Raw genomic sequence first — 21,524 nt, forward strand, 5'->3', positions numbered from 1 at the left:
ACCTAGTGTATTCCCACAGCTTCACTCAATTCAACCTTATCTCGGGCAGTAAATCAATTTACGGAGTACAAAATCAACTAAAGGTTAACGTGTTCGGTAAGGGACCCCTTTCCCCAATACGTTACAGTTTTGGTGGATAGGCTACCGTAGGCCCATATGAGAGGGAAATCCGTTGTAAATTCCATTGACGATTTCTGGAAGTCGTTATGATAATATTTTTACGGACTTTATATATACTTAACTTATTAGGCTTCTGTTTTACTTGACTATGAATTAGTACTGTACATTTATGTATTGGCCAATTGGTGAATGTACTAGGAATTTCCCCCCCCCCCCCCAAAAAAAAAAAAAAAAAAAAAAAAAAGTTGAAACGCGAAAAGTAGATACGAGGTTTTGTTAGCTAGCCTAGGTATTACTCGACAAATCACAGAGAAAGATTAGCTAGTTGAACTTGGTGAGGGCGGCTGTAGATCTACGTTTTAATTTTTTCAAATATTTCCAGGCAAGATCCTAATAGGTACCTATATCCTATAGCCTAGTCAATAGGTTTGATTATAGGATTACTCTAGTAGCTTAGTTTGATGCTTAGGTGCATGACCTAGGATGTCCAGTTGGTCAGGCTATCTACCGTTTTTTATTTTTCCTCAGAAGTAGGTTTCCTTGGTAAAATTTGGTCATTGTAAGAGACAGGTCTGCTCATAGGTTTGTGAATGAACTTTTGTATTTTTTATTGGCACAGGATATAGGTACGGCAGCCGTATCCCGATCGTGGTAGATATTGGTACGGCAGTGAATTGCGCATGCGTAAATTTCAGACTTCCTGCCATACAAATAATAGGTATATTGCGGTGAGGGTATGGCAGATTCTGTCATTGGTGCCGTATTTGAGCTCTTGACTTGCTGTAGATACACGGCAGTTAGCTGTATCCGTTTACCAGTAAGAATATTGTAAAGTGTATAACGGCCCTTGCAACTGCCGATGTCGGGCAGAATAAAGGGCCGAGAAAGTCACCAAAGGTACGATGGTAGTGTATATATTTATATATAATCCTCTTTGAATCTCCTCTTCGGAATTCTTTTCAGGGCCGATTCGATCGTTCGTGACCTACGTATATACCATGAATTACCCAATTTTTTAAAGTTTGAGTCTTCATAGATGTCTGGCTTTCTTCGGCTCGTTAAAGCCTGAAAACATGTTTTTCGGCGAAAACTAATGTATGATTCCGCGGTTCATGCTGTTCCGTTACCATTTTTCTTGCTGCCACTGATATGCCCAAAGACTGCGTATACCTATACTTCAGTATATAGTCTTTGGATATGCGTGAGGCGGTAAACAAGGGTTCGCGCATGCGTAATTCACTGCCGTACCAATATTTACCGAGATCGGGGTACGGCTGCCGTACCAATATCCAGTTCGTTTTTTATTTGAACAATCCTGTAGAGGAGGGTTCATGTATAGCTATATATGTTTTACAGGGGAGATAGCTTAAAAGTTTTCCAAAAATAATAATTGGGATTTACCATCTTCTCTTAATGGTTTTACATGGCAGACGTCGTAGGATACCTTGCTCAGTACCAGCCCCATGGGGATTAACAGAGTAACCACCTTCCTGAAACTTGGAAATTATGCCCTTAATTTGTGACTTGGGAGGAAAAACTTAAATTGAGAGGAAAGTAGAGATTTCGAGGTGTTGCTTTGGCAGAGGCTGACTCATGACTGTAATGTGTCCTGGGTTACAGGACATGTTAAAGATGTTGGACTACGGTAGATGCCTGCAATTTAGGGTAAAAAACCGCATGGTACAGGGGTGGACCATGTACGATCAATGTGTACAACCCCAAGAAAAGTACATTATAACGCGTCCTGACATTGGAGATGGGCATCAGACGCGACTTCTTCTTGGTGAGAAACGGAGCTGAAGACCTCTACTCCGATGCCAGGACGCGTTATAATGTACTTTTCTTGGGGTTGTACACATTAATCGTACATGGTCCACCCCTGTACCATGCGGTTTTTTACCCTAATATTTTAACCTAAATTCCCCTCAATTCTTTGGTAAATTTGTCATGTTCCCTCAGTAAAATTGAAGATAACTACTGTGCTCCTATGGTATGGTAGCTACTGAGTTAAGGGTGTCGTGTTTAGTACCAGACCCATGCAGATAAATGTAAAAACAAACAACTGGCAGGAACCAGTAGTAGTCTTCAGTTTACCGTCATCTCACCAGTACTGCATTGTATACTTTTCTAAATTGTTAAGTAAAAAATATTCTATAGTATTAAACAATATCTGCTTGCAGAGCTTTTCCCAGAGAATTTTTCAAAACTTTCTACATCGTTCTTTAAGAAAAATTTTACAAAATGGCTGGGAGAATATGTTGTTGCCTAGGATGTTTAAAATGAGCCCCCTATTGAAATTTATTGTTTTTAACTTTGGTATACAACGTTCATGGTAATTAGGTATGTATTGTTTGTTGAGACTCCAGAGGAAACAGGAATGTCTTTGCCTGTTTGGTATGGGCAGACTGAGAATAAGTCAGTATGTAGCAAAGAACTCATGCCAACTGGTTAAAAGTACATAGTCCCAGCCGTCACAAGGTTAGCAATGTATAGGCCATTCAATAACAAAAGATGACAAATACATCCTTAGCAACGATTCCATAACCTCATGGGACAATTGCATATGTATTTTAGATAATTATAGAAGATCTTATTAGTAGTGTTGACCACTTGGAAGCATTTTCATTTCAGTAAAATATATTCAATAGGCTACGTTGTTGTAAGTGGCTTGCCAGCACAAAATTTTACTGTCATTCCAGCATGGATTGCACATTGCTGTTGTTTGCAATAGAAACAATCCCATTAATATATATATATATATATATATGCAATATAAAAAAAACACTGTATCGTGCTTCTAAGAAATCAATAGAGGTATCCACAGTAATATCCTTGTTTATCTAGATATAATATGTTTATACAAAGCTTAAAGCTTTCGTCCAACCTCCTGTGGACTTGATCACTAAGCAAAGCTTTAAGCTTTGTATAAACATATTATATCTAGATAAACAAGGATATTACTGTGGATATTATAATGATTTATGGAAAAAGACTAATAAAGAGGTTTATAGGTTATTGTGGTATATGGAAGCTGTAACATTTGACTTATAATATTCCACTATAGCATTTCCTGCTAACTCTATATAAAACTTAAACCACTAAATGTGTCTATTCATTTTCTATCCTAGTATAATACATTAAAGCAGAAAATGGGATTGGAATCTGGGTGATATTATTAGCATTGATAGATTGATAACTGGAAAGACTTGCATTTTTATTTATCTATTTCAGCGTGGTCCTAAAAAGCATCTGAAGAGGCTTACAGCCCCAAATCATGGATGTTGGACAAGCAGGTAGGTGTGTTTGCACCAAGACCATCCACTGGTCCTCACAGGTTGCGCGAGTGCCTGCCCATGGTGCTTCTCCTTAGGAATCGTCTCAAGTATGCTGTGACAAACACTGAGGTCACCAAGATTACAATGCAGAGACTTATCCGCGTTGACGGAAAGATTCGCACTGACAGGAACTACCCAACAGGCTTCATGGGTATGTTAGTAAAAAACCTATTTTCCCCTTTTGGTATATTGATTTATATAGAGTAGTTATTTGGAGTATGTTGACTGGATATATTATGCACTTGTTGGTTGGTCCCTAATCAGTTCTTTGTCCTAAGTAGAGTATGCAAACTTGAAATTGCATGTAACGTTGAGAAATCGCTTTTTGATTTATGATTTTATTCCAGGCTCATTTAGTCGGAAAACATGAAATTGTAGTGCAAAACCTTCTACAAGTTTTAATACTGTAATGTAATTTTTGTAACAGATGTTGTAACCATCAAGAAGACTGGGGAACACTTCCGTATTCTCTATGATGTAAAAGGCAGATTCATCCCTCACCGCATCACTGATGAAGAAGCAAAGGTATGTCCCAGCTCCAAAAGAGTCTGGTTTAATTTTTTCCTGACCTGAGTGCAAAGTTAATTTTTGTATGGTGTATCACTCGCTAAGTACCTTGCATATCACACAGTAGCATCTCATGGGTCACTATATGTGTTGCTTTCTGCTTTTTACAAAATGTTCCATTGTCTTCTACTCCCAGCTGTTCCATGTCATATTTTGTCTGGCCCCAACATTCACCCCGAAGTTTATAATTCTTAGGGTACTATTTCTTGTGCTAAGGGCTGGTCAGTGTGCCAAAGGTAGCACATTCTTGTTGGTGTTCTTGTCAGCCTCCAAGAAGTGTGTCACTTATCTATTTGATATAAAAATGTGGTATTAATGAAACATTGCTTAACTACAAAGAGGGCAGAATTAATAATAATAAAACTTACCGTATTGATGCTTAGATAACTACTTTGCACAAGTAATGTTTTAAGAGGAAAAAGAAAATGAAGTAAATGATGTCATTGTGAAGTAAACTGTGAAAGATTTAAGAAAGCAAGGTGAGAGATCAGATTTACAAAACATTAAACTTACTTATATACGCTAACAGCTAAATAGTCTCAAGTACTTTGAACCTGTAAGGACCAGGAGTTAGGCCTAGTAGTGGCAGGTCTGTTTCTGCCATGTTTCACCACCCTGTACCAATATAGAAGAGTGGTTCTCTAACTTTTTCGTTCCCAACTCTTATTTGGAACATTTTAATCCTTTGCGACCCAGATTAAAGAAAGAAAATATACTGTGATATGTACACTATTCTGGGAAAAAAAATAATGTGTACAGATTTTCATTATCAAAACCAAACAACAGATTTTCATTAGAACTAAACTAGTGGGATCCATATCATTGCTTTTCCTGTAGAATCCATGGCACTGCTTTTCATTGACAAAACTAAATTAATAGAATCCATGGCACTACTTTAAATTGACAAAACTGAATTAATAGAATCCATGGAACTGCTTTAAATTGACAAAACTAAATTTACTTGTGTCCCAACAACCCATCAAAATTGATCTCACAACTCATAGTTTGAGAACCACAGTACGTAATATAGAATGTTGTCTTCATACCATCAAAGAGGGTGGAGGGCGAGGAGGGTGGCCAGATCTTAAGCCACTGTTAGGGCTTGGTTCTCAGATTTTGTAGGATTGGTTTACATGGCCCATACTTTGTGCCAAAGTCAGATGTTTCAGGAAAACTTTTCTGTGTTATTCTGTGTTTTATTCTTTTCTGTATGCTTTATTCTGTGTTTTATACTATTTATTTTATATTGTTTTAAAATTATACTTTTAGTTTAAAGTGTTTTCATATTATGTTAAACTTCAGTTATAATTCACAGCTATGATTTCTAGGTTTTGGTTTTTCATTCTTTAATATTTTTACTATTGTTGACTGCCTATAAGTAGACTTCTGAAGAGAATATCACTTGTTACCTCTTTTTTTTTATTGAGTAGTTCAACAAGACTACCCCAGTTAACAAAAAATCTGGTCTGGACTTTTATCCCAGAAGCCAGGTTCAGTTGAATTTGATGGATATGGAATATCTGGTAGTTTTTAACCAACCTTTGAATAGCACTGTAAACTGTAAAGTTTTCGGTGAAGATATATATCTACTAATTGTGGACTGGAATACTAGCTGTATAATGTCTTAGTAAATTTCAGTGCCAATTTTTTTTATGTCTGTAGTTGTAATATGAAAATATGTTTTGTAGAATATTTTCTTGTACCGAGTTTGTAATTTTTAGAAGTAGCTTTGATAGAAACTTCTTTTACAATGCTCGGTATAGCAAGACAAGCTCGATTGGGTGTGTCTCGAATTGCCATGCCCCATGCTCCTTGTTACATTGACTGTAGTGACATCATTGGTTTTTGTTTTATTTTTGTCTTGTTTTACCTGCAACCATGTCTGTATAGTATAACAAGAGAATGAATAGCAAGCAAAGTTGGCTATTGCTTCTTGTATGCCATTTTATTGATGTATGGACTAGTAACAGAAAGTTAACTATTTTATGTTTTACCTGCCACCATGTCTGTATAGTATAAAGAATGAATAGCAAGCAAAGTCGGCTATTGCTTCTTGTATGCCATTTTATTGATGTATGGACTAGTAACACAAAGTTAACTATTTTATGTTTTAGGATTTTGGAAGTTTGGAAAATTTATTGGTATCCAGTGCATGGTTAATTACTATTGAAAATTACAAATTTAACAAAACAACTGTAAGGAATCATGAAAACCTCACAAATATTTAAGAGGTAAAAGTTAGTAGAAAATCCTAACAATGCTCAGTTTTTACTGGTCTCCCCTCTATAAAACATTAGAATGTAAATGTAAGGTTTTTATCTACTTGAAAACCCAGTAAGCTTACAAACCTCCAGAAGCTTGGAAAAAGGCGAATAATTGATGTGCAAACCAGTGTTGGCTGGCCTGGGTAACTAGACTGACAAAAAAAAAAAAAAAAAAAAAAAAAAAAAAAAAAAAAAAAAAAAACTGGGTGAGGATGGTGTTCTTATTGTAAGAGTACATGAAAAGCTCCTTTTACTTGGGAAATAGCATTCAGGTACTGCTGGAATTAACCTTTTTGCTATCTTGGTTGTTTTTGGTTTGGTTTGGGTAATTCTTTTATTTACATATTTTCACAATGACCAATTATGTAGAATTTGTGAAGTTTAATAGATGTTTAATGTCTTAATACATTTTAGTATTCCCTGCAACCATTAAAACAAATTATGCTTGATATCAAGTATGACACTAATTTTCAGTGGTGTCTTGAAGAATTTCTCAAAGCCATATTTAGGGGATTATTTATGTTATGTATGTATGAATGTATTTAGCCTTAAGAAATACTTGACAAAAAGTCTTCATTGTAATGTGATCCGAGTAATGCACGCGGGGCATTTATATAGAATTCCTCCCAAACGAGCTCGGAAGAGTAAGATATTAGACTGGTGTGAATGTCACAGCCAGCCTTTTTGGAAAGTGTTGGCTGGAACATCATTCTAACATTTGTGCTATTAACTTTATGGCTTTAAATTAAATAAATCTAAGCCCAAGGACATTGTCCTTAAAATTTTATTGCCTGTGCATAAATTCAGCCGTTAGGACACAAGATTCTTGCATGGTCACTTGATGTCTGCACCACATGCTAACCCAGTGAAGTGAAATAGATGTCAAACACCCATGACAGTGCAACATTTACTTGTTGAATGCCCAAATTGGACCCAACGAAGATAAATTTATCTACGAAATTCAAAAATGAAAATTATTGCTGAAGGCAAATTTTTCTATTAACAACGTAAATTTTTTAAATACGTAAAACAGGTTTCTTATCTCTCTATTAATAATAATATGTAATAATGTGGGTGTTCCCTGTTCCAGATCTGTACGTAGCAAAGAGCTTAAGACTATGAAAATAAATTAGTTATTAATAATGGTGCCTAATATTTCAGTACAAGCTCTGCAAGGTGAAGAAGGTAGCTGTTGGACCAAAGGGTGTACCCTTCATTGTAACATCTGATGGCCGTACTTTACGTTACCCTGACCCCCTTGTCAAGGTAAACGACTCCATCTTGTTTGATTTGGAGACCAAGAAGATGAAGGATTTCATCAAATTTGAATCTGGTGAGTGTGACCTAGGGACTTTTTATTTTATTATTTTACGGGAGCAGAAAGGTTTTGATTTAGTCAATTTGTATTCTCAAGGATGTTATATGGCTGGGAAATAATCCCAAGAGCTTTTATTGTGAAGAATAGGTTTTCTTTTCCGTTTTTTACATTGTAATTTAAATCCTTGTTTTTGCAGTTTATTAAATACTTTTTCATTCCCCTCAGGTAACTTATGCATGATCACTGGAGGCCGTAACTTGGGTCGTGTAGGAACAATTGTATCCCGTGAACGACATGCTGGTAGCTTTGATGTTGTCCATGTTAAAGACTCTGTTGGCCACACTTTTGCTACTAGGTAAGGTTTTGTGTTTAGATACACATTTTCAAAGTATCACAAAACAAAAAGAAAATATAATACTCAATTTTGAAACTCTTGAAGACCTGGAATATAACTATATTTTTAACATGGATGAACTAGATAATGCCATCAACTCTTGTCATCCCTCTGCACCAGGATATGATAAAATATCATTTGAAATGATAGAAAAATTAGCTCCTATAGCTAAAATCATATTTATTAAAATTTTACAATAGTATCTGGCTAAAACGTGTCTTTCCTGATAAATGGAAACATGCCATAATTATTCCAATAAACAAACCAGGAAAGGATGCAAGTAATCCATCCAATTATAGACCGATATCTCTAACAAGTTGCCTATGCAAAATCTTAGAAAAAATGGTTAATGCACGATTAACGTATGTAATAACCAAAGAATCCATTTTAACACCAACACAATCTGGTTCAATAGCTGGCAGATCAACCCTAGATCCCTTAACACATTTAGAAGATCATATCAAAAAAGGCTTTGAACAAAAGAAATTAACAGTAGCTATATTTTTTGATATAGAAAAAGCATACGATACAACATGGAAACATAACATCATGCAAAAACTCCACTCCAAGGGACTAGAGGCCACTTACCAATATTATTAAGAACTTCTTAACAAACAGAACTTTTCAAGTAAGAGTAGAAAATTCCTACTCAGTAACCTATAAACTGGAAGAAGGAATCCCTCAAGGTAGTGTCTTGAGCTGTACATTGTTTGCTTTAGCAATCAATGACATTACTATAAATTTACCAAGTGGTGTAAAAAACAGTTTATATGTTGATGACTTTGTCATTTACTATACGAGTAGTAATCTGAGACACGCTCAGAGAGTTCTTAGTACTGCCATTTCAAATATATGTAGTTGGGCAAATTCAGTTGGATTTAAATTTTCAACTGATAAAACAAAAGCAATCGTCTTCTTACAAAGACAAAAGGTGGATGAAGAACCAAACAATCAAACTGCATCTTTATAGCACTGAAATACAATTTTGTACAAAAATCAAGTATCTAGGAGTAATATTTGATCAACATTTAAATTGGAAAGAGCACATCAAATACATTAAAGCCAAGGGCATCAAAGCCCTTGCCATATTAAAAAAGTTATCACACACTAATTGGGGAAGCAAAGCGAGACATTTTATTAATGATATATAAGGCAACAGTCTTATCCATAAATAGATTACTGCTGTCCAATATATTCATCCGCCTCAGAATCTGCATTAAAATCTCTCGATGCAGTGCACCATGAAGGCGTGCGATTGTGCACAGGAGCTTTCCGATCGTCCCCAACAAACTCACTTTTGGTGGAGGCAGGTATTTTGCCCTTAAAACATCACCGTAATTTAATAACAATACAAAGAGGTCTTTCAATGCAAGCGGGATCGTCTCCTGCAACTTACTGCTTCCAAAACTGTAATCAAGTAACAGCAGTTAATAGTACAAGCTCTTTCCCAAAAAGAGCTAGATACATAATGAACATACATAATATGAATCCAATTTTTCACCCACCAATGGAATTGCCACCACATGGATTTTAAATAGAGTAAAGATATGTACCTCCCTGTCTTACCTACTCAAAAAACAAATGACAAGTACGGAAATGTACCGCCAACATGCTTTGGAACACATTAGAAGAAAAGGCGACAAATTTATGATATATACAGACGGCTCCAAAAATAATGTTGGAGTAGGAGCATCTGCATATTCGAAAAATATGTTAAGTAAAAAAAGCCTACCTTCAATATCATCAGTATTTTACTGCTGAAGTCACAGCCATACAGATGGCTCTAGATATGATATCTGAGGCAAAAGCAAGTGTCTCTGTAATTTTCAGTGACTCACGTAGCGCTATAGATGCAATAGGACAGTATAAATCAGGAAACCAAATAGTACAGGAAATTCAATAAAAAATTCATCAACTCCTCAATCAGGAATATCAATGGGGGGAAAATATGTTGGATCCCAGCACACGTGGGAATAAAAGGAATGAATATGCAGACTCTGCTGCCAAATTAGCCTGCACTATCCCTCCAACAATTTCATATGCCCCAGTGTCAGACTGGGTAAAATCAGTTAAAACATTAATTTACCAGGATTGGAAAGAAGAATGGGCCTCGGTGCCAACAACAAACAAACTTAAAAATATAAAAACTGAAGTCTATGCATGGAGGACATCCTCACAGGAGGAAAGAGCAAAAGAGGTGATCCTAGCAAGGCTACGTATAGGACACACAAGATTCTCACATGGTCACTTGATGTCAACACCACATGCTGACCCAGTGAAATGTAACAGATGTCAAATACCCATGACAGTGCAGCATTTGCTTGTTGAGTGCCCAATTGGACCCAGCAAAGATCTATTTATCTGCGGAGTTCAGAAATGAAAAATATTCTTGCGGAAAGCAGGGATTTTTCAATTAATAAAATCATAAATTTTTTAAATAAGACGGGTTTCTCAAATAAAGTCTAAATTTTTTTTTTTTTTTTTTTTTTTTTTTTTTTTTTTTTTTTTTTTTTTTTTTTTTTTTTTTTTTTTTTTTTTTCTCAGGATTGATCCCTGAGAACCAGCCCGAGAAGAGTCTACTTGAGACTCAGAGGTCTGGAAAAACTAACACCTATTAATAATAATAATATAATGCTGTTTCTTTATTTTGCTTGTAGAAATAGGTTTACTTAGTATCCACTGGAAGCATTTTATGACAACAGCCTGTGATAAGACTACATACCAGTGCAGTATACAGTAAGTCCTCGGGTTACGCTGGTCTCGACTTACGATGTTTCGTGGTTACGAACGCGCCCCACCATAAAAATATAAAAAATAATATTTTGCGTCGTTCCGTCTTACGCGGTTTAGCGTCGTAAGCAAAAACGTAAACAAACGCGAAACTAGTTCCAGGTGCACGGCGGAAGAATACTGCTTTGTGGGGAGAGGACGGCGTCGCTTCGCTACGCTCAGTCCTCGCCCATACGCCATTTTGGTTGTTTACACTGCCTCTCTCTCCCTCGTGTTGTATCGTTTTTGTAACTTTTTGCTCTTTGTTATGGCTCCCAAGCGCAAGGCGGACTCTTCTGATGGTAGTGCATCGAAGAAAAGAAAGGCCATCACCATGGAAATTAAAGTGGACATTATAAAGCGATCCGAGAAGGGAGAAACGCCAACAAACATTGGCCGCTCGCTTGGCCTTAGCCGTTCGACCGTTGCTACATTATCAAAGATAAAGAGCGCATCGTTGAACATGTGAAAGGATCTGCTCCTATGAAAGCGACAGTGATAACTAAGCAGCGTAGTGGTCTAATAATTGAAATGGAAAGGTTATTGGTGCTTTGGTTGGAAGACCAAAATCAACGGCGTATCCCAGTCAGCCTTATGGTGATTCAGGAGAAGGCGAAAAGATTGTTTGAAGCGTTGAAAAAAGAAAAGGGGGAGGGAAGTGAAAGTGAAGAGTTTGTGGCTAGTAGGGGTTGGTTTTTATGCGATTTAAGGCTCGGGCCAATTACCATAACCTTAAATTGCAAGGTGAAGCTGCTAGTGGGGATGACAAAGCAGCGAGTGAATTTCCTAAAGCGTTGTCTGAGATAATTAAGGAGGGGGGTTATTCTGCTCAGCAAGTGTTTAACGTAGACGAGACAGGTTTGTTTTGGAAGCGTATGCCTAACCGCACTTACATCGCCAAGGAGGAGAAGTCAGCACCCGGTCATAAAGCCAGCAAGGAGAGGCTAAACTTTTACTTCTTGGGGGTAATGCTGCTGGCGACTTCAAACTGAAGCCCTTGTTGGTGTATCAGGCTGAAAATCCAAGGGCACTCAAGGGCATTTGGAAGGGTCAACTACCATAATTTGGAAGTCCAACAAGAAGTCATGGGTGGCCACCCTTGCAGTGTTTGAGGAACTGGTTCGTAAACCATTTTGTTCCAAGTGTGGAGCGGTATTGCGCCTCCAAGGGTATCCCCTTTAAGGTGTTGCTAGTGCTGGACAATGCCCCTGGACACCCTGCCCAGCTGGGAGACTTCAACCCTAATGTCAAGGTGGTTTACCTTCCACCTAATACCACGGCCCTTTTACAGCCTATGGACCAAGGAGTGATTGCTTCGTTCAAGGCCTACTACCTACGAAGGACAATTGCTATGGCTTTACAGGCAACTGAAACCAAGAAGGACTTGACTCTGAAGGACTTTTGGAAATCCTACAACATCCTTGATGCTGTAAAGAACATTGCTAATTCCTGGGAGGAGGTTAAGCAACAAACATGAATGGTGTCTGGAAGAAAATTTGTCCTCAATTTTGTGAATGATTTCCATGGGTTTGAGGACACAGTTCAGCTAGTTGTCAAGAACGTTGTTGCCCTGAGTAAGGAAATCAATTTGGAGATGGAGGTTGATGATGTTACAGAGTCTCATGGCGAGGAGTTATCTGCTGAGGACCTGATACAACTGGAGAAGCAGATAATAGAGGAAGAAGAAGAAGCACCCACCCCAGAGCCTAAGGCTTTCACAAGGCAGGACTTGATAAGAGGTTTTTGCAGAGTTGCAGCAAGCGTTGTCAACTTTTGAGGCTCAGGATCCCAACTTGGACAGGTTCACTAGGGTTTCCAGAGGCGTCATGGATTTGATGCAGTGTTACAGGAGATCTTGGATGAAAAAGAGGTCGCTCTCTGTGGTTCAGACTAACCTGGAGCAGTATTTTAAAGAAGGTAGAGAGGCCTGCAGAAGATCCTGTACCCTCTACCTCAGCTGCCTCTGCTAATCCAGCACCTTCTGAATGTTCTGCTAACCAGACTCACCTGCCCAGTATCTCCAGCACCTTCTGTAGGTTCTTGCCTCACCTAAAGACACACTGCCCCAACATCTCCACTAGTATGTTCTGCCTCACCTCAAGAATCACCTGCCTCAGCATCTCCAGTACTAGTATGTTCTGCCTCACCTCAAGAATCATCTGCCTCAGCATCTCCAGCAACTTCTGGAGGTTCTTTTTCTCTTCACTAACCTCCCCCAGTCTCTCCAGCACCGCAGCTTCCTCTCCAGTGTGCAAGCCAATCAAACTAATAAAGGTAAGGAATTGTTCTCTCGTTGTTATTGATAGGTATTTACATTAAATCATGTGGTATTTTTCAATGTTCCGACTTACGCTGAAATTCGTGTTTACGATGCATCGTAAGAACGGATCAACGTCGTAACTCGAGGACCCCCTGTATCTGGCCTTTTTTACTTTTTTTGCCAATTGACATTTTGTGTATTTCGGGTGATAGAAGTTCACTCTCGACGTGGTTCGGAAGTCATGTAAAGCCGTTGGTCCTGTTGCTGAGTAACCACTGGTTCCATGCAACGTAAAAACACCGTACAAACAATTTACATTTGTTCCGACACGGCATACAAACCTTCGGTCCTTTTACAATAGGAAGATACTAGCGGCAGCTGGATAGGTCGTAAGCTTTCGAACAAGGGGTTCGGTAGTTAACTGCTTGTCCGACAGGCGCGCGCGCGCGACTGGGAGGTAAACAAATCACTTTTGCTTTCGGCCTCACGGTGGATGGACGTGTGTGTTCGCTCTCTGCCCGCTGCTCGTCGTTTGCTTTCTAAGTTTGTTTGTAATTGTGTATGAAAGAGCTTGTAAGTACAGTTATTCTCTCTTCTCATATTAATTACTCCTGCAAGTTTATTAATGATGGAATCTCCTCGCCTCGCTACCCCAAGGAGACTTTGCCCGGGTATCGAAGGGCGCAAATGCGGGAAGTTCAGATCATTCCCGGAGATTGACCCTCATGTTTTGTGTGCTCGGTGCCGGGGGCGCGAATGCACCCGGGCCGAGCCCTGTGATGTGTGTATTGACTGGTCGGAGGCGCAGTGGACATTGTATGAGGGCAGGAAGAAGCGAAGGCCTGCAAAGGAGTCGTCGGAAAGCTCTCCCGCGACTCCTTTGGTGACGGACACTTCGTCTTCTTTCCTGCCGCCCGCTCAACTTCCACGTCTCGCGCCTTCCCCTTCGGGGGGGTGTCTAGGTCCTTCTCCTCTCCCGACGTGTCGAGTGTGGAGGAGGGCGCTAGATACCCGACGTAGAGTTAGAGTTTCGTATTCTGGGTCCTCTATCCGCTCGTCTTCGCGCGAGCGGGTAGAGGATCCTCCTAATCACCCGACTTTTGCCTCCTCAGGTGCGGTTGCCGTGAAGGATGACCTCGGACAGGTGTGGGCATCGTTGGGACTGCAGGGCGTGCCGAGTGTCCAGGGGCTGCTCTATCATCTCGCTGGCTCCGTGGCGGTTACGCATGCAACGGTCACAACCACCAACCACGACCCTGACAACACCTGGCTACGCGTCACCTCCTCACCTGTGTACACCCAGCACGCGGTCTCTGTAACACCCACAACATCGGTGCAGGGGCCAGTCGCCGTAACTCGGGGGAGTGTGATGCCGCCACCTGGGTTTGCCGTGCTGCCGCGACCGGACTTCATGTGCCCGAAGAGCTCGCCCCTGGACCTCCCACCGGTACCGATGACGTCTGTGCCGCTGGTTCGACCAGCTGTACCACCCTCTCAGTCTGCCGTACCTGCCGTGACCACGCTGCTGTTCCTGTTCCCTGCTCCTGCCGTCTCTACTGGCCGTTCCTGTGATGCTCGCACCTGCTGATGTTGTTCCTGTGCCTGGCGCCGCTGCTCCCGATGCTGGGCTGTTCGGACAGGTACGTCCGGGCCCTGTTGCTTCGGCAACAGCAGCCCCGGCTCCGTCCTGGATGACAGACCTGACGTCGGTCCTGAGGAGGTTGACGAAGAAGAAGAAGAAAGAGGAGGGGAAGGTGTCGTCGTCGTCTTCATCGTCTTCTTCGTCGTCGTCGTCTGCCGCCTCTTCCCCTTCTTCTTCTAAGGCTCCCCCGCCTAAGAAGAAGAAGGTCGCCTCCCCCCCCCCCCCTAAGAAGTCTCCTTCGGGAGCTTCTAAGGGCCCGTCTCGCTCTGGTGAGACGGGGGGTTCTTCCGCTGGTCGCCCTGCTCCTTCGGGAGCAGGACCCGTCTCTTCTCCCGCAAGGAAGAAGACTACGGGGACCAGAGGGGTGCCGGCTAACACCGGCACTTCCTCACCTGCTGTCAGTGGTTCGGCCACAGCAGCAGGATCCGGCTCGGTCCGCGCTCGTTCGCGAGAGGGGCGGTACCGAGTGTACGGTCGCCTACCAGCGACCGTGCAGCCAGGAACCAGACCTCTGAGTCCGCTCAGCGTCAGGTTCACGGCACGGAGCGGAAGACTGGTGACAGCCGCTCACGCGACTCTCACCAGACCAGCTCTCGCTCTCGCGGCGAGCAGCTGGCTACCCGGCGGACGTGACGGTCCATGACCGGCCACGGGCTGAGGCTGGGAAGAGGTCCCCCCGTTCGCCGGCACCAGCCACGGCTGGTACCAGCGAACTGACGCACCGTGAGGACACGCACCGGTCTCACCGTGACAGTGGAGCTCGCCGGTCGCCTGACCGTCGCTCTCACAGAGAGCGATCGGGTACGGCAACCAGCACCAGCTCCTCTGACACACGAGACCGGGGCCGCTGTTCTCGGTCCAGCCGTTCTCCACAGCGAGACGGCTCGACTAGGTCTGCAGCTCGATCGCCACCGCGGGTTGACGATCGCCTGCAGTCCTCCAAGCCCGCTGGTTCTGCCAGTGAGCGAGGAGAGAGCGTCAGGTCTGCCTCTCCCATACCTTCAAACTCCTCGGGTTACACCGGGAGGGGCGAGGTATTGAGGAGTTGATCGTGCAGGGTGCGCCCTCTAGGATCCCGCCACGTCGTCGTACGTACCAGGGATCGGTTCTCGGACCAGCCAGGTCTTACGCACAGGTGGTTGGAGGAGACCGAGAGGGGGCTGTCGCTGCTCCTCTCCTTGAGGGAGGAGGGTCTCGGGAGGTGCTCCTGTTTGAGGGACTGGACGGTCCGACTCCAACAGGATGCAGTCACTCCAGAGATCCAGAGGAACTTTGCCGAGGTTTATTGCGCTGATTCGTCAGCACAACGACCTCGGGGAAGGATCGCCGCTCCCACCATCCGAGCCCACGTCCCGGCTCGAGTCGTTCTGGGGCCCGAAGAGGGAACCCAGACCGACGGTGGGTTTGCCGCGATCAGAGCTGGCTGACTCAGTGCTGGACCAAGTTGAATCGCTTGTCTCTGGACAGGACGGTTCGCTGAAGTCTGGCAGGTCTAGCAAGCTACTTCCACCTCCTCTGCTACGACAGCGGCGGTTTTACGTGCCATCTGAAGATCCGATGCCGAACCCAAAAAGGTGAACCCGGAGTTAGCTAGGCTGACTCCGGGTGTGTCTCTGCAACAGCTCCTGTCCGAGAACCTGTGGTTCTCGCAGCAAGAGGCACTAGGCCTGGAATCTACCGCCATGGCAGCTTTCCAGGCCGTCTCCTGGCTAGATCTGTGGTCCCTCACAGTATCTAAGTCGCAGCCAACTCCGGGGGAATTTCTCCCGAAGATGACTCGGCTTCAGGAGAATTTGCCAGTCTGGGGGAAGAGCCATCTCTTTCCTTGCCCACCAGACGGTGAACCTGTGGGCCAACCTGGTTCTCCGACAAGAAGACGCTGTCCTTACTCGGGTTTCCAGGGCGGCCGGGCGTGAAGCGGCATTGGGACTTCGAAACGGACCTTTACGGAGTTCCACGTCTCTCTTCCCAGGAGAGATGGTGGACGCTGCGGTGGACAGACGGCGCACTGATGACAGTGACCGTCTGGTTCACCAGGCAGTCTCGAAGGATTCTTTGAGGGCAGCCTTCGGACTGCGGCCAAGTCTAAGAGCTCGGCTAGCGCTTCCTCGGCTGCTAAGACGGTTGCTGCGTCGAAGCCCCGAGGAATGACTCTGTCTTCTTCGACTTCTAGCAAGGGGGGCCGTAACCAGCCCTCCTCCCAGCCCTCCTCATCCCGTGGAGGCTCTGGGAAGAAGTCGAAGAAAGGGGGGAAACGCTAGGGACGGCGTTCCCCCTCACCTGCTGCCGGAAGTGGGGGGGTGCCTGGCCAGCCATTGGGCAACTTGGCAGCGCTACGGCGCCGAGACCTGGATTGTAGATGTCCTTCGGGAGGGATATCTATTACCCTTCGAATCTCGGCCACCCCTCACCTCCAACCCGGTCCAACAGCAGTCGTACGTCCCCGGGTCACCGAAGGACGTAGCACTCAGACAGGAGATCAAGACCATGCTGAGCAAGAGAGCTGTAGAGATCGTCACGGATCAGTCACCGGGCTTTTACAGTCGACTCTTCCTGGTGGAAAAGTCTACGGGAGGCTGGCGCCCGGTGATAGATCTCTCTCGCCTCTCCTCCTCCTCACCCCTGCAAAAACCGGTTTTGTTCGCCAGACCCGGTTCACGATGGAGACGGCACGCTCAGTGCTCGACTCCATCAGGGAGAACGATTTCATGCTTTCAGTGGACTTGAAGGATGCGTATTTCCAAATACCCATTCATCAGTCCTCCAGAAAGTACCTCCGCTTCATCCTCGACGGGACGGTGTACCAGTTCAGGGCACTGTGCTTCGGTCTCTCAACGCCCCACAGGTGTTCACGCGAGTGTTCACTCTGGTGTCTTGCTTGGGCCCATTCGCACGGGATACGTCTGATGAGGTATCTCGACGATTGGTTAGTCCTGGCGAGCTCCCGCTCGCAGTTGCTACAGGACAGGGATCGGCTGCTCGAGTTCTGTCGCGATCTGGGGATCGTTGTGAACTTCGAGAAGTCCGATCTCGAGCCCAAGCAGAGGATGAAGTACCTGGGTATGCTGATCGACACGGTAGCAGGGCGAGTCTTCCCCGCAGACTCGCGGATCAGCGATTCAGGGAGGCAGCCAACCAGTTCCTGTCTCGGCAGGAACAGGTAGCTCAGCGATGGCAAGTCGTGATCGGACACCTGTCGTCACTCGAGAAAGTTAGTCCCTCACGGGCGTCTTCACCTGCGGTCTCTTCAGTGGAGACTAAAGGAGAGTTGGTCACAGGCGACGGATCCCCCCAAGCTTTTCCAGTTGTCACTGACACAGGAGGTGAGGCAGGACCTAGCCTGGTGGCTCGACGACAGGAACCTCTTAAGAGGAGTGCCTCTGCGCACTCCCCTCCACCCCCCGGACATGCAGCTGTTCTCAGACGCATCGACCGAGGGATGGGGCGCACACCTGGAGGAGTTGTGACTTCAGGAGTGTGGGACGAGAACGACAAGCACCTTCACATCAATGTACTGGAACTCAAGGCAGCGTTCCTCGCTCTCCAAGAGTTTCAGGACCGCTTGATGGGACACTCAGTGGTGTTGATGTGCGACAACACCACGGTGGTGGCTTACGTCAACAAACAGGGGGGCCTAGTGTCTCTCCCGTTGTACCAGTTGACTCGGCAGGTGCACGAGTGGGCTCAGGCACACTCAATAGAGCTGTCGGCACGCTACATTCCAGGGAAGAGGAATGTAGTAGCAGACACGCTCAGCCGTCGGGATCAGGTGATAGGGACCGAATGGTCTCTACAGCCAGGAGTGGCGGAAAGGCTCTTCGACCTGTGGGGGCGACCAGTCGTGGATCTTGTTCGCCACCCGGCACAACAGGAAGCTCCAGGTGTTCTTCTCGGCCGTGCCGGACCCTATGGGCAGCTGCAGATGGACGCTCTTCAACACCCGTGGGACAACCTCTTCGCCTATGCCTTTCCCACGTTCAGCCTGATTCGCAAGGTGATCAGTCGAGCGCTGGTCACCCCGAATTTCAGGATGATCCTGGTGGCTCCCAAATGGCCACAGGCCATTTGGTATCCGGACCTGCTGGCTCTTCTCGCAGGAGAACCGAGAGAGATTCCCCCTTGGCACAACCTTCTCGCCCAGCCACACGTCGAGCGGTACCACCGAGCAGTCCAGTCCCTACGTCTTCACGGCTGGCTGTTATCCACCATCTCTTGCGAACGAGAGGCTTTTCTCGTAGCGCAGCAACAGAGATGGCTGGAAAACGTCCGTCAGTCCTCTGCAGCTGTGTACCAGGGAATGGGCCAGTCTTCTGTGGTTGGTGTCGTAGACGGGGTCTTATCTCCTCTCAGAAGCCACTCTTTCAGCAGGTAGCGGATTTCCTCGTGTTTCTTCGCCGAGAGAAGCTCCTATCAGTACCCACAGTTAAAGGATACAGAGCCGCCTTGGCGCTCGTCCTGAAACTGAGGGGGTTGGACATCTCGAACTCGTTCGAGATCTCCTTGCTGATGAGGAGCTTCGAGAGGTCTTGCCCACCCAGGGAACTCAGGCCCCCTGCGTGGGACGTGACTCTCGTCCTTAGGAGTCTGACTCGAACACCGTTCGAGCCACTCGAGAGTCGTCAGACAGGGATCTGACCCTCAAGACCCTCTTCTTGCTGGCCCTGGCATCGGCGAAGAGAGTAGGGGAACTTCATGGTCTTTCCTATGATGTACGACACTCCAGGGGATGGGGATCCGTGACGCTCGATTTCGTCCCGAACTTCGTTGCGAAGACTCAGAAACCGTCAGTCCCTGATGACAGGTTCGAGTCATTCACGATTCCCTCCCTATTGGACTTCACCGATAATGATGCGGATGAGATGCTGCTTTGTCCTGTGAGGGCGCGCTACGGCGCTATCTGAAGAGAACTCGACACCTCAGGCCTGAGTGTCGACGCCTCTTCGTTAGCACCGGGGTCACCAAGAAAGAAGTATCCAAGAACACTCTTTCATTCTGGCTGCGTGAGGTCATCAGGGAGGGCGTATTGAGGCTGATGGTAGTGCCGACATCCAGTTACGTCCCGTACCCGAGAGCTCACGGAAGTCAGAAGTATTGGCCCCTCGTTTGGCGTTTCGCAAGAACTTCTCCGTGGCGCAGGTCCTGAAGGCAGGGGTCTGGTCTAACCAGACTACCTTTAAATCCTTCTACCTTCGGGATATTGCCCACAGGTCCTTTGGATACCTTTTCCTGGGACCAGTGGTGGCTGCTCAACAAGTTGTGTAGCTAACCCAGACCCTCGCAGGCTGAACAGCATCGAGTCCTGGTGTGACTGTGTGGATGGATGTGTGAGTGAGTGAGTGACTGGCTCTCTCTTCCATCTTTTCCTTCCCCTCTACCTGTGGGCAGAGGGCCATGGTCGTCACTACGCTGGATGAGGACGAGATGCAGGGAGAGCATATGACAGAGCCCATCCTATCCCTTTCACTAGGGATAGGAGCAGAATATCCACCACTTCCTTCTACAAGGGGGGGAAGTGGATGCCTACAAGAGTCAAACCCATGACTTTATATTTGCTCCTGTACAGGAACAAGTTCTTGCATTGCTGGTACTAAGAGATGCGCATCTCACCCCTCTTAGTACTCGGTCCAGAGGTCTGACCATTGATCCTGCGGTGCACACCCCGATCAATCGGACAGAGGCTTGGATCCCTCCCTCGCTCTTACGACCAGGGAGGCTTCCAAGGTTGGGCGAACACCAGTCTGTTCACAAAAGACTCAGATTCCACCCACAAGAAGTGAGTCTTCCTATTGTAAAAGGACCGAAGTTTGTATGCCGTGTCGGAACAAATGACAATTTGTCCAAAATTGCATTTTTCCTAACTATACAAAACCTGAGGTCCTTTTACACATAGCCCCACCTCATGCCACCCCTCACTCTGCAGTTTTTGCTTGGGCCAAAGCAAAAGTGATTTGTTTACCTCCCAGTCGCGCGCGCGCGGCCTGTCGGACAAGCAGTTAACTACCGAACCCCTTGTTCGAAAGCTTACGACCTATCCAGCTGCCGCTAGTATCTTCCTATTGTAAAAGGACCTCAGGTTTGTATAGTTAGGAAAAATGCAATTTTGGACAAATTGTCATTTTTTACTAGGGCAGTTCCACCTACCTTTAACATTGAGGAGAATACGTTTTCATTTCATTAACTGAAAAGTCAGTGTGACTGTAACTGTCAGTGGTGTCTTGAAGAATTTCTCAAAGCCATATTTAGGGGAGTATTTATATTATTTATGTAGTATGTATATATATAGCCTTAGGAAATACCTGACAAAAAGTCTTCATCGTAATGTGATCCGAGTAATGCACGCGGGGCATTTATATAGAATTCCTCCCAAACGAGCTCGGAAGAGTAAGATAATAGACTGGTGTAAATGTCACTGCTAGCCTTTTTGTAAAGTGTTGGCTGGAACATCATTCTAACATTTATACTATTAGCCTTATGGCTTTAAATTAAATAAATCTGAAGCCCTCATTATAGAAACGAGGAAATATGTGAATCTTAATATTAATGTTATGTAAAATGAAGTCTTCTATAGAACACTATTGCTGTAAATGGACTAGGGAAAAAACTTATAATGAGATATACTTGGGGTGGTGGTGTTAGGGGATTTATATAATGTCATTTCTCTTTAATAATAAGTGAATGTTTATTTTGCAGGTTGAACAATGTGTTTGTTATTGGTAAGGGTACCAAGGCTTACATTTCCCTGCCACGTGGTAAAGGCATCAAGTTGACCATTGCCGAGGAACGTGATCGTAGGTTGGCTAGGAAAACCAACTAAAATAAATATCTGAAGTGAAACATTATTTTAATTTTTTACCT

The 21,524-nt window shown here is 44.6% G+C and overlaps 2 protein-coding genes across 2 annotated transcripts in view; one reads left to right on the forward strand and one right to left on the reverse strand.

Annotated features, from left to right (window-relative positions):
• LOC135200836 (small ribosomal subunit protein eS4-like) overlaps positions 1 to 21,524 on the reverse strand; it is a 59,161-nt gene that overhangs the window by 10,021 nt on the left and 27,616 nt on the right. The gene's annotated exons all lie outside the window — the stretch shown is intronic.
• LOC135200835 (small ribosomal subunit protein eS4-like) lies at positions 3,352 to 21,503 on the forward strand. The gene is made up of 5 exons (XM_064229524.1): positions 3,352 to 3,606; positions 3,883 to 3,980; positions 7,448 to 7,619; positions 7,830 to 7,959; positions 21,360 to 21,503. Exons 1-5 carry the CDS (start codon positions 3,399 to 3,401, stop codon positions 21,481 to 21,483), a joined length of 732 nt encoding a protein of 243 aa, XP_064085594.1. The 5' UTR covers positions 3,352 to 3,398; the 3' UTR covers positions 21,484 to 21,503.

This window comes from Macrobrachium nipponense, chromosome 27 (genome assembly GCF_015104395.2).
Source record: "Macrobrachium nipponense isolate FS-2020 chromosome 27, ASM1510439v2, whole genome shotgun sequence".
Lineage (NCBI taxonomy): Eukaryota > Metazoa > Arthropoda > Malacostraca > Decapoda > Palaemonidae > Macrobrachium > Macrobrachium nipponense.

Excerpts from the sequence above, each read along its gene's own strand:
- LOC135200835 (XM_064229524.1), top strand. The coding sequence starts at position 3,399 with ATGTTGGACAAGCAGGTAGGTGTGTTTGCACCAAGACCATCCACTGGT. Across the intron at positions 3,981-7,447 it reads TCACTGATGAAGAAGCAAAG|TACAAGCTCTGCAAGGTGAA; the intron begins GTATGTCCCAGC and ends CTAATATTTCAG. Across the intron at positions 7,620-7,829 it reads TTTCATCAAATTTGAATCTG|GTAACTTATGCATGATCACT; the intron begins GTGAGTGTGACC and ends CATTCCCCTCAG.